Raw genomic sequence first — 13,602 nt, 5'->3', positions numbered from 1 at the left:
GCCTCGTTCTATACGAGCTGACGGCGGTGCCCGAGCAACGGTGATCGTTCCGACAGAAAGTGGCTCGTCCAAGCTTCCTCGGAAACTACAGCTGGCGCGCGTTCGGCACTATGACGGGTGCAGCGCGATTCCTGAAGTCTCCTGCCGTTTGTTGCATGTCTTACACTCCCGACAACACGAGAGGCGAACTGTACGGTGTCGCCGGTAGATGACTATATTGTTAGCTTCGAAGCAAACCCGCGGGTCCGGGCGCGACAGGGCGGTCGGGATGACGGGGTGCGACCGAGCCCAGCCGCAGAGACAAGTCGTCGTGGCTCAGCGTTCGTTTGAGAGGCACGGTGATAACAGAACAGCCAGGGAGACCTGGACCAGTAACGGTGCACAGCCCCTTAGGATCGCCGGCACTCCAAACATCGGGGAGTAACCACGGTCTATCTTCGGCCTCATGCGGAGCCTCACCGTAGGCTATCACGGACCCACTCTGGCGTACCGTCGCATACTACAGGGAGGAGAGCCAGAGAATGGAGCGATGGTGAAAGGAAGTGCCCTGCCGCTGCGCAGAGGCCGATGCCAGGTGTCTTGAAAACCTGGACTGCCTATGAACAGCCCGCCCAGCCTCGCAGGGCATGCAACCGAAAGTGTAACTGCTACTGTCCAGCATCCTTCAAAGACTTACAGACCGCCAACGATGATCAGTACTGCCCGTGTAGTTATCTTCCTGCCCAGCGACCCCCCCGGGGCCACTGCCGCCGCAGCGTGATGGCGTTGCCGGCGGTCCGTCACTTAAACCTTCGTGGTTTACCGTACACTCTAAAGAGAACAGCGCATGGCTCGTTCCCGTCGTCTACTGGGAGCAAGTATTTCAGGGATGGAAGCGATTTGACTGGGCAGAAAGGCATGTATGTGCACCTGCTCGTTGACCGGAGAAAGCCGAGCACAGCCAAAATCGCGACTTCATTGTACAAGCCAGGCAGCACTGCAAACGCGGGGAACAGCATCTTCTTCACAGAAATAAATCCAATCACATCCAGAACGGAGGCAGGCTCCAACATTACTCGCTAGAACCCTGTACGTGCGCCTCATTCGCGCTCTCAAACATTGTCGGATGGAAGCAGATGGGTATCTGCCGGGCACTGGGTAAACGCCCACTCCGACTTGACCAAAATCGTGCTACCCTGACGAGGTATCAAGGACTGAAGACACAAAGAGTAAGCCGTAAAGTGAAGGAGACGTTTACGGCACTCACCCTCCTATGCAACAGCTGACCGGGTTGTACTTACAAATGATCTCTCTCACTTTGAGGCTTGAGATCAGTAGGACGCCGCTGCGGCGCGGTCCAGCACCGGGCAGCTTCATCCTGTGGACGTACACTTGTCCGAGCATTACAGGACACCGACACCAACTCACTGAACAGCTGCGAGGGTTAAAAATGCTCTCCAGCACGACGGCTGAACTATCACGACAAGGAGGCGTATAGCGCCTGTTTCGTGACGAGAGAGGAACAGTCGTAGCGTGAAGAAGTGGATACCAAATGCGCCTGACCGGGCAAGACCGGAAACAGTCGACTCCGATTTAAAGAAAGACAAACCGCTACTTACCAAAGAGCCAATCAAAGCCTTGTCAACACATCCTCTGGCGTCGTTTACTTTTGTTTTTATACCTGTGCAGCTATCCATGTGACCACGCGAAGCACACGAGTGCCTTTACACGATGTATACAAGAGGACAGGCCACGACAGCAGATTGGGGTGCCTCTACACGCACGGTGCGCCATCTCAGAAGATATCCAGATTAGCCGCGAAAAGGAACTCCAACTACAACAAAAGATGCTCCATGTAACGAAAGGTGGGAGAACCGTGAGTGTCGGTTGCTTAGAAAACAATCGAGCAGAAAAAAAGATGCTTCATTCACTCCCGTCAACAGCAGTGAACAGTCAAGATAACCTGAAAAAGAGTCCGACTTGACAGATGATGTACCCAGGAACGTCCAATCTAATGACGGCTACCGGCTACCGGCTGCATACGGCAGACTCAGGTCAGCTTCCGACCCCGAAATCATTCTTTCAGATTCACTGCATCGCCACCGAAGTGTATCTTACACGGCTTGCATTTTCCTCTTGTAAAAACTAGTTGCAACAAACGAATACAAACATAATCTCATGCCACTTGCGAAGCAACTGGATGCCATCAGACCTGAAAAAAAAGGTGGAACGAGATACGAACCTACGAGCGATCATGTACACACGTCGTAAACAACACACTCACATGCAGGCCTAAGGGAAGTACATCAAAAACGCAAGCGGGCTTGCAGCTTGCGCAGTCCAAGACTACGTTACAAGCTCGTCAGAGCGAGATGCCGCAGCGCATTTGTGCCCTGACAAGAGAAAGACAAACAATTCACAGTACGGCAGTAGGCGGTACACGTCAAGCTAGTGTTGATCCAGACAGAGACAGCGTAACCGAGAGAGAGATTCTCGCACTTCCATATGACTGGTTATACAACTCCGTCACCGTCGTTTTTTCTTACAGAAGGTGCACTGTTGTTCGCACTGTAGGACTCCTCTGTAGAAATGAACCTCAAGGGACACGCATGTTCTGGAAAGCCTGCAGCCACACGGAATGAGGAAGTGCCATCCATTTACTGTTAATACATCAGTATTCTGCCTTGGTGTTCTACGGACTCCGGTGCCGTGTTTGATTTTTAGCGCGAGCTGTGCGTACAAGTAGAGGCCAACACCCCCTTATTACATGAGCAGATATGAGTATCTGTGTTCAAACACTTCTGTCACCGAAATCCATACGTCCACTCACCCAAAGACACCTCCTGTCTCCTCTAAGCCAAACGGAGACCGCCTGCGTGACTGCCTTCGAACTATACAAAAACAACATCGGCGGTCAGTCTCTAGATGCCCCTAACCTACCGCTTATCCCAGCCCCCGCTCTTCCCACACGGCTCGACATTAAGCGACATGTCTCACTGATTACGCTGTCGCGACTCAACAGGAGTGCTCTACCAGGCCAGTGGAAAAGGGCCGAGAAAGAAGTGGTACTTCCTTCGGCGCTCTCATAGCGTATCGTCTCCAGGTAACACTGGGGGAGTTTGGCGCGAAACATAATATCTCGACAGAGACAAGCAACTGTATTGTGAGGAGCACAGCAGGAGGAGTGGGCATACATGTATCCCGATGACACTGCTGGAGTGGACTGGGCACTATGAGCCTCCGGCAGAACCTCTGTGGCTCCTCCCTGCTTGTCACGCACCACCACAAGAAGTGATGAACTCTCTACGACTGAATTTCTCACCCGCCTTCTCGTCTACATGATTGACAGAGGCTCCACGGAGTATACACACTTGGGGAAAGCACAGCCCCTGTATGTGAGTGACTGACGGCCACAAAGCTGGACTTCTCCGTGAGTCTCCTTTTCCGGGTTCATATACCTACCGCGGCATGAGGCATCTCTGTACTGTCGTCGCCCCATCCTACACTCGGGCAACAAGTTGATTCGTTGCCCTCAGATCTTCCTTCACCGTTTGAGTCCTTCAACGAGAAAGATCGATCACGAGTTGCAAGAGAGGCCCATACCCATGTAGAATCTTGCGGTTCTATGCCTGGAAGTATTACACGATCGGATCTGCCGAAGCTGCAACGTCCGTCAGGACATCTTGCAGTCTGTGAGTCCATCCCTGTACAGTCCTTCCCGGAACTGTCCATGTTTCTGAAATATTCCTGAAACTTCCCTGAACGCCACTCCAGTGCCACGGCCGAAGGGACTTTTGATCCTAGTAGAAACCTTCGAAGCTCTTCTATTCGTAGAGAGGTATCAGAAGCCACGCTATCTTCCCCAGCTTGGCCAGCCAAACAGCTTGTATTACAGACTGATGAAAGAGTATTCACCTTCTCCCCCTTCTGCTCTTTCGATGTAATTCTGGGGTTCTCCAGTCCTTGTTTGGCTCTTTCAGATACGACTTTGTCGCGGACCGACGAGAGAAGACTATTTGATGGACAAGGGAAGTCTGAGGAGATTACTGGAACACCATTAGCAAAGGTACCCCCTTCATCGATACGCATGCGTATACGACTGGAGAAAGGTCCGAAGATGCTTCGTGGTTGAAGGTCTCCTTGTCCTATCTTCACGCTGTGGTCTACAAGATCAAATGCAGCTGAACGCGGAATCGTCGAATCCCGTTTATAAGACGGATGTGCCAATAGACACGCACGAAGAAAAACTGCATCGGTTCCTAGAACCCCGAGGGTTCGATAGCGAATGAAATCCAGATACTCTAGCAATTGAGCCGCTGTATCTTCAGAACAACGCCCACATTCCAATTCTTTCTCTATAAACTTCAAGCACCGATGCACAAGACCTTCCGGAGAAGGAGACGGCGAAGGGATTTCTGGTGGTGTAGTACGATCAGACTGTTGTTGAGCACGGAGAGGGCCGAAAAAAATCTCATGAACAGACATTTCTCTATATGATCGATTCGTCGCATTTTGTGAAATATCGTTGCGAAACCAAAATTTTTCGTTACTGATAGAATTCAACTTAGGCGCCCGGCGCATGTTTTCATCATTTAGAGACATAGGAATATACATATCCAAATTCTCCTCTAGTATAACCTGTAGTATCAAACGCAGAACAAGGAGGGGGTGAAGTACCTCATACAAATAGCGGGATGAAGAGAGGACACACCACCCTCTACTCAGCTGTCCCTGCACTGCAAGTGCAAGTAACTATTTGCAAGAAAAAAAGAAAAAACAAGCAAAACACTCGGAATAAACTCCACCGTACTGGATTTACAGACTGCCACCGGAGCGCGCAGAACCACAGCTACAATCCTAGCAAAGAGTGTACACGCGATGACTGTAGGCCAAGGCAACAAGCAACGCCTTCTTCATACAGTATCTACGAAAAAGGATACACTTTAGGCAGCTCCCGATCAAGACAACGATACACATCCTCAACCAGCTAACATCTGTTGGAGAGTTCCCCCGCTACGCATGTGCACCATCATTTGGGCCTACCTGTGTCATAGGCCCCATTCTAGAATCGATTACTCGCATGCTTCTACTCGCTGTTGTCTATCAGGTACGCGCACGTTCACGGATGTGCATTGGAAGGACAAGGAAACGGTAGTCAGGCCCATGTGTGCCCCGCCTCCGGTGACCTGCGTGTGACCGACCAACGGCTTCCTGGCATCCTTTAATCTGAATCGTGTTGACACGGCTGCATCCCACATGTACGCCCTGGGCATTTCGAATCCTGTACGGGATGGTCCTAACGAGTCAACAGCTCCCCTTTTGAACGTGAAAAAGAGGAACTTAAAGAAGTGTGCGCGCATTGGACATGCTTAATGTTTGACCATGTCCTCGACGTCGCATGTGATAGAAACAGTGGGTATATGTGTATGTACTGAAAAAAAAGAGGAAACGCGCGACGTACCTGTGCAACAAGTGTAATGAGCGCAACACATGCTGCATTCTCGAAATCGGTTAGCTGCGCTTCGGGGGTCCTAAATTCAACACGCCACCCTACCTCTCCCCCCGGACAGCTTTTCGATGGCTGTGTTATTTTTTCTTTGTGGTCAGCCTCTGTCCTATCAGGCATTGAAGCATTTCCGTATGACACTCTTTCCTCGCAGTCTGCAGTTGCTTGCGACCTTGATAACGAGCCCCCCCGGACGCCCCCTTGTTCTTCTTCTTCACTGTTGTCTGGTTGCTCTACATACACCTTAGAATTCAGCTCCCCAGTCTCTGTTCGGACACGAGAGATGTTCTGTCCGGCTTCACCAGAGGAAACTTCGGGGCATAATCTGTGTGGCTCGTGAGGACCTGCGCTGCCTTCGTCATCATTATCAACCTTGCCAGCCACTCTCCCCCTCTCCCGCCTATCTTGTCTTTCTAAAGCATCCTGAACTCTTTCGCATGACTGTTCCGACTGCGAAGTCTCCCTGGACTTCAGGCTGGGAGGAGGCTTGAAACGGACAGAGTTCCAGTTGGTGGATTGCAAATTTTCAAAGTCTTCTGTTGTCAAGTATCTTCGGCCATCATCCTCTGCCCAGTCCCGTTGACCATCCGCTTCTATCCTTCTGATTGCCTCCTGTTCGCTTATCCCCCCCTGAAGATCGCTCAGAAGTCTATCGCGGAAGATCACCATGGGATCACGGACAAAAAGAAAGCCTATATGTTTGGCTAGAATCTCGTCCACGCCGTTCTTGACCAAGGCCGTGAAAGCTCGCGGCTCGACCGGAGCTGGGACATCATTGTAAAGCTCCACACGCTGTGTATACACATATTCCAAAATAAAAAGACAGGTGTCGAGGAATCTACACAAGGAGAAATGCTAGATAGCAAGAAGACATCAACCTATACACGATTTCGCAACTGTATTCGTTTAACCCTAAACATCTCTCGTCCCTACACATTGGAGTTGAAACAGCAGAAACGACGGTACGTCGAAAACACACTAAGAGAGACGCACGTGCAAGGCCCGATACACCACCATCCAAACATTCACGAGACAGATAAATTTCCGAGGAGCACGACCACGTGTTAGATGGACAGACTTTTCACAGAAGCACCGTTTTCCCCAGCGACGCGAGTACAACGCCCTTTTTCAGCTTGGCTTTTTAAACAGTTGCCACCTTGTACGATAGAACCCATGGAGGAAGCGAAGAACTTCACATGTGTAGATGAATGAAGAACAGCTACCCCGCCAGAAGAATACAGGAACGGGTACGTGTGCATGCAAAATTTACCGCAGATCCGTAACAGGAGCTGAGGAATAGATGAAAAGGAAAAAATGAGCAAAAAAAAAGGAAAAATTGCAAGAGCTCACGGTCAGCGACGGCGGCCTGACTTACATCCTTCAGAGCAGGTCGGTCACTGATATACAACGAGATCGATTCATAGCGTGACTTGGGTAGGTAACCTCGCTCTTCCCTGGTACGACAATCGACGCTTGCTGCTATTGTATCCCACCTTGTATCCGTCGCGGCAACGAGGCCTCGAGCAAAAGGGGTGGCTGCTGTCAGCTGCACGCAATAGAGCACGTCAACGCCACTGAGATAAATATATACAAGAGAGGAACACATACACGGGAATCCTCTCCAATGTATCTGGGTGCCCATGAAGAGACAAACTCATATGCCCTCTAGAGGTGATATGAAACGAATGTAAGAAAAAAATACTCCAAGCCATGTGTCGTTGAAGACACACTCCTATATAACATCACACAAGTAGATAAGTATACACATATGAGTATGTACATGGACACATATGTGTAAAGACTCGCACACTCAGCTGTCCGACCTGCCCAGCCAGAGCTCTTCTCCTCATCTAGGGCATGCGTCCCTCCCCCGCCCCCCGGTTCGAAGTCATTCTCTTCCCCAGCTAGGAGACGATTCTTTCAGAAAAGTACCTCCGTCTTCTTGTCCCCGGGATATAAAAAAAGCAGAGAGAAAGGAAAACCGAAAAACCTAAGGGAATGAAGTATCCTGGGAGTTGTCTTACCGCCAGCCACAAAGGAGCTAACACAGCAAGTTGATCGTGGAGATACCGCGCGTCGGAGAGTGTGCGGCATCCAAACGTTGCTTGGACGCAATGCATACCCATACCAAAGCCCATACAGTCCATGTAGATCCACTGGCCGTCATGCAGAGATTTCCCTTCAAGCATTCGCTGTCGCCGAATTGCCGCCAAGGATCGTTCTGGACGGAGAAAAACCAGACTGACATCTTCGGCACGAAAGTTTGTGTTTTCCATCAAGAATGCTTTTCAAAGGAGAGTGATTTTCTAACGTCACGCAGACTCCTCACAGAAATTGATAAAAGTTCACGGATAGAAAGAAACGCGTACATAGAGAAACATGTCTACGTGTCCCTGACTGCGCGGCGATATTCCATCCTATCACGTCGGGATGTTCTTAGAGAGGCAAAAGAAGAGACGTGGCGGAGGCAGGACCTCATTTTCGTGGTAAAAGTAATGATGTTCATGCAGGCAAATCAAAAGAAACAACACTACACCTCTATTTGTATACCCTCCACAACCATATTTGAAAAAATGAAGTGTTACTAATACTGCCTCTCGCCTTCCCCTCCCTATCACAGCCTTGGATGCTTCTCTCATTCACATACCTGTTTCCACGTCTGGAGAATCTGTCTTCGGACTCGATGTCTCTCCAATCTCGCCAGGGCCAGCTTTTCCCTCATGCTCATCGTCAGTCAACACCTTCAGCGTGTTCTCATCTTGGAGAAGAGGAAGCAAAATCTGAACCTTCTCCCCTCTACGCCTGCACCCCGACACATTCCATAGAAATCTCGAATGCCCAGAATGGAAAGAACAAAGGAACACTGAATGGACCGAAGGCGGAAAACGATGATTACGATGTAGACAAGGCAAGAGAAAGAGACAGAAGCCAACAGGATAAGTACGAGATACAGAGGACAAAAACAAATGGACGTGCACTATCTCCGCTGTGAGATCGTGAATCTCACGGACAGGAGCAACTCAGGAGCCACTACTCAAAAACGAAAACGCACTGGTTCGTTCTTGTCTCCTGGCCCTATCCCCCTCTCCCGCCCGACAACCGTATAGCAAATATTCCCCCACACATGTATCTTCTCCGCAGACTTACACAGAGAACTCTCCGCGCACCTGCCTCAACAAACTTCACGTATATATACTAACACCATGACTGACGATACCCGAGAGCACCACAAGCACACTGGTGCATCTGGGGATCTGCCAAAGTGCGCGAGCCTCTGGAGTCTTGAGATGCACTAGAGAACTGTGGGTCAAGTGAATTGATGACACACCACGAATATCTCTTTCTTTGAGGCTTTCACCTTGCATCTCTTCGAACAAGTCATGAGTTTCTTCGCGCTTTCGAGGAAGCAAGGTCGTACGAAACTTACTCCCGTATATTAGCCGTCAAAGTGCTGAAACGAGGGTGCTTGTTAATCATTTCATCCCCGATAAAAAGACTCCGACTGCAGCTGTTGACCGGATCCGGCACTGCAGGGGGAAAGGCAAAATCACCTGGGTAATAAGCTTCTTCCTCATGAAGTCCCTTCTGATCAGCAATGGGATCATCTGTGATGTTCGCAGACTTGTCTCCCTCGAGCCAGTGTTTATGATACACTCGGCGGCGGGGTTCGACACCAGGCGTCCGGACTCCCATCGTCGGAAAGCTGCCAAGTGAAGCGGCAAAACAGTGTGGGGGAAGTGCAGCCTGGAAGTAGAACACACAGGCATCTTGGCATCCTTACAAGCAGATGTGTGATCCGGGTGCAAATAAACACGGAGCGCATGGTAAGAATTGGTACATGGCATCTACAGAGCTACACCTGTTTCAGGCAGATGCACGCGTAAATGACATTGGAAGATGTCGTGTCATCACTAGGCGAAGAAATGTAGAATCGGTCTGTAAAACGTTGGCAGAAGTTCGAAGAAACATCTCCGGTCTCCCTTCGGTAAGAGGACTCCAGAGAGGAGAAGCAACGAAAAATACAGAGCACCACAATCCATGAAAACACTTTCTCTGTCATGCGTCTTTCTGCAGGCAATGACACTACCCGACAACAGTGTCGCCCACCTCTTGTACTTGCTTCAAGGTGTTTGCAGAAAAAGAAATTTACCCTTTATTACCGTACGACGCGTAGTTAGGGAAGGAGCAACCGCAATATGTCACTCGTGTACCGTCTGCTAAGAAGTGTTACGGCACAAGTACAACGAATGGAATACAGCGTGTATACATATCAGTCAGTTCACTATTAGACGCCTTTACTATATGTAGGCAGAGAGGCGTGAAATGTAGGCAGGCAAAGACAAACCTGAACTTTTTTTCTTCTCATCTGCATAGAAGGGAGAAGATAGAAAAGAGAATTGAGATCGAAAGGGTAGGGTTTTCCCGGGATTGCTTCAATCATATGGCTTCCATACTCCGGATGCCAGCCGCTGAGTTTCCATGCGAACGGGCAGTCAGTCTGTTTCTGATCTTTCCCTCTCCCTCCGTTACGCTCTACAGAAACGGTTGCACATGATCTCGTAGCATTTCCTAGTCCTTGCTTTTCCTCCTCTGCCGCTGCCGTATCCTCTTCGACCCCAGCTGACGAACCCTCTCCTACATATCCTGGGGTCAGTCCCCATGCGGACGACGGAGGTGAAGCTGGAGGCGAAGTAGGAGGCCGATTTTTCGAATCCTTATGAAAGACCTCTGCAAGCAGAGCTTCCCTTGTACGCAGCTCATCAAGGACCTCTGCAAAAACACGGAGAAAGGAAATCGACATCGGCAAACAGCCTCGATCGACTAAGTGGCTAGTTGTGAGGGGCTGGCTGGCTTCCCCCGCGTCTGTGCACCAATAGCTTCAACAAACCATTGCATTGCTGCACCGGTTTCGACCAACAATCCCTCGGACCAAGGCAGGCACTAAGGCGGAGTTTTGCCTCATGAAGCACCTCTCTCCTCAGACATCTAATGAAGACTTTCACGAAGTAAACACACTAGCAGCGAGTGTAGTGGATACTGACGACGACCGACCACAAGAATCTCACTTCCCGGTGATACGATAATACGGCAGCCATACACCGAAGATGTCTGAGTGAACTAAGTCGTCATCAAGACTGGGATACTCTTCCCACTAAGAATAAAAAGAATACTCGGACTTGGCCGCTTAGATACAGCCTACAGGCGCGGACGCACGTGATAAGAGTAAGAGCACGTCTTGACGGTGAGCGGATACCTCTACACCTGAAACTGAAAGCCAGGAAAAGAGGCATATATCGCTCTGCCTGCTTTAGAGGTGTGTACCTACACAGCACACACGCGATATGTAAGGAGGAAGCCAGGAGAAATGACTGACCGTCAGCGCCTAGAAAGATCCGCGTGGTTCTGGTGGTCTCGTCGAGCTGGACGAGGCAGAACTCTGCAGAAGGGAAAAGGAATCACGGCGGAGATCAAAGATTACACACGTATACATACCGGAACGGACAAATCGCATTTACACTCCCTTACACGCACAAGAACAAGGCCGACCACATGAAACCCGTCTAGCTTCAACGAGGAGCCGTTTAAGAAACGAAAGTGAGAGGAACAAAGAAAAATGCGACAGTTGATCTGCATATGCGTCGCTCTAGGAGGAGATTAAGGCACGGGCCATCTTCTAGTGCATTCCAAACCAGACAGGAGGGGAAAGTTTAGCCTCGTATTAAGGGCTACGAAGCCTCGATACACATTCTACGAGAAAAACTCCCACGCAACACTCCCACTGCGCGGCTACCGAGAAGAAACGTATTTCTTCCTTCGGGCGACTGAAGGTTAGTAGAAGTCGGTAGACGAGACAAGTGCTTTTCTTCAAAAAGAAAGGGAAGCTCAAGCTCATTACCACGGTGGCGGGAGTTACCAACGTACACCTCCTTGCCGGCACATGTATAGACGCCTTGGCAGAGAACATTGCGAGTGGCACAAGGAGGACACACACAGCTGCGGCAAATTGGTGTCCCATTCACAAACACTAGAAAGATACGTTTCAAAGACTGGGCGATCACACCGGGTCTCCCAGAACCTGGTGAAGCACTGCGGTTGATCATACTACGGAGGGACAAGCTCGACAATGAGTCGACGACCACTCTCCCTCCGCCGGGTTCATGACTGTTCTGTTGTATGAGCTAATTTTCGGGAGGCGGCCTCGTGTTCCGGCATCGCTACATTTGCCCAACTGTGACAGGCACCCCGGCTGGGCGACACCTACCGACTTCGTCTCCCCAGAAGATGTTTTGCTGGTCATTGACGTCGTCCTTGTATTGATGATACAGTTCGATGAACTCTCGCACCCCTCGTCTTTTAACTTCGTCAAGAAAGCGCAGAGACTCGCGCCACGAGAGCGGAGCCCCGGACTCCAAAAAGCCCATCGTACGACCGAAACTGGTTGGCGGTGAGTAGCGTTCTACTCAGTGTATACCGCACCACGTGCACCCCAAAAATTCTATTGGTGACACTAACTGTTCATCGATGAATGCATAACCAAAGAAAAGCGAACCACTCGTCTCCGGTTCACCAGACTAGACAGCTGCACTCGGAGGCAAGACAAAATCCTCGCATCGTCATAGAACTCAACAGAACTGTAAAAAGGTAGGACTCGGTCATCCTGGTGAAAAAGACGACCGAGATTCCGGCAAAACTTCTTGACAAGCCGGGTTGCTAGATGAGTGCGAGAGTCTCGTAGCATGCGAAGCTGAAACAAAGAACACGCGCAGAGCCTCAGTGGCGCCAACAGATTGCGTGCCAAATAAAAGAGACAGCCAGACGACGAAATAAAAAAACCAAGTGAACACTCTCCAGTGCCGCTCAATTCAGTTTCACCAGGGCTCACACACCCTTTACACCCACTTGGAGCGCTGCCTCGCTGACGACGAGACGGCCGATTGTCGTGCATGGTCTTGCGGAAAACGCGACTGGCGTGTGACGCTGCGACAAAGTAACAGGGAAGCGCAGCCCGCTCGCTGTACGCGACTTCGCAACGGCGGCGCCGGCGATCGAGCAAGGTCTTTAGCTTGAGAACCTTTCACGATTAGCCCGTGAGCCCCCGCTGGCCGTAATTGTGGTGCGGCTACACAGCCTGTGTGTGAATCTACTTGGCCGCCTCCGGCAGTTTGGTTCCGTGCATAGCGTTCACAGCTGCGGAGCCGAAAAGATGAGACGCAGCGACGGAGACAAATATGTTTAGTGTGCTCCAACGTCGGCACACCGTTCACCCCACATAACCGTAAGTGCCCTCTGTTTTACGTAAGTTCGGTGTTGTCATTAGCTGAAGAAGCTTCCACTAAGTGGCACACAACAGTGAAGAAAGCGCTGACGTAGGAAGGCCCGGTAATACGTGGGGGCATCTACCTGTTGTGCAGCCGGCAAGCCCTTGCAGTAGGCAATTATGTTACGGGCCCGCGTCGGAGTCAGTCGTCTAACCTGCGCGGCCGCACCGTTCCACCTGAGCAGACTGAAAGAAGAGCTCCGTAAAGTGTTCTTTTCTCTGTAACGGCGGAACCTGTTTCCAAAGCAACTTGTTCAGCAGCCAAAGCAGCTCGGGACCTCCATAGTGGGACACCTACGAGCTGCGCGTGGTCTTGCAACAGGACGACCAACCCCCTCCCCCACCCCCGGCCCCGAGACATGAAGGCCACTGAAACGAGTGCCAGTTGAGACATCGCGCGCCACTTTTACTTTCACTCGCATCTTGCTAACTCTCTGGGTACTCTCACTGCAGCTTTTGCCTGACAGTTGGTTTTTGAAGAGCGAGGTTGGCAGGACACTAACCGCAGGTTTCGAAGGTTAGTGACTTGTCTTCGTGGCCAATGTGTTGTGGCGATGGCTAGGAAAAGCACACTTCTAGCGTGGTTTTCGCTGATACTCATCGGCGGAATCTGTCTTGGCACCATAGCAACTGCAGAGGAATCCCGCGACGACACTGAGGAGGCGGCAGCTGAACCCGTCGGTGACTCTTCCGCCGATGACGACGATGCTGAGGAAGACGACGAGGGAGAAGACGACAGTGACGGCGATGAGCAGGCCGACTTGCCAAGTATGCTCGGAGGCGGGCTGGGGGGGGGGCT

General features: G+C 50.8%; 2 protein-coding genes across 2 annotated transcripts; one reads left to right on the top strand and one right to left on the bottom strand.

Moving 5' to 3' along the window:
- Positions 1–1,970: 1,970 nt before the first annotated feature.
- CSUI_004954 (glutamate-cysteine catalytic subunit domain-containing protein) lies at positions 1,971–12,431 on the bottom strand. Its single transcript, XM_068065135.1, has 10 exons — positions 11,748–12,431; positions 10,860–10,922; positions 9,831–10,255; positions 8,913–9,229; positions 8,133–8,287; positions 7,510–7,706; positions 6,861–7,031; positions 5,441–6,277; positions 3,442–4,617; positions 1,971–2,372 (listed from the first exon to the last, which is right to left on the bottom strand). Exons 1-10 carry the CDS (start codon positions 11,905–11,907, stop codon positions 2,331–2,333), a joined length of 3,543 nt encoding a protein of 1,180 aa, XP_067922884.1. The 5' UTR covers positions 11,908–12,431; the 3' UTR covers positions 1,971–2,330.
- Positions 12,432–13,212: 781 nt separating this feature from the next.
- Positions 13,213–13,571, top strand: CSUI_004953 (uncharacterized protein; the record flags this gene model as incomplete). Its single annotated transcript, XM_068065134.1, has 1 exon — positions 13,213–13,571. A coding segment is annotated over exon 1 (213 nt), but the record flags the coding sequence as incomplete, so codon positions are not given.
- Between the last annotated feature and the right edge of the window lie 31 nt (positions 13,572–13,602).

Source organism: Cystoisospora suis, assembly GCF_002600585.1.
Source record: "Cystoisospora suis strain Wien I chromosome Unknown contig_2377, whole genome shotgun sequence".
Lineage (NCBI taxonomy): Eukaryota > Apicomplexa > Conoidasida > Eucoccidiorida > Sarcocystidae > Cystoisospora > Cystoisospora suis.
Note: the sequence above shows the minus strand (reverse complement) of the source record. Positions and strands in the feature narration are given on the sequence as shown.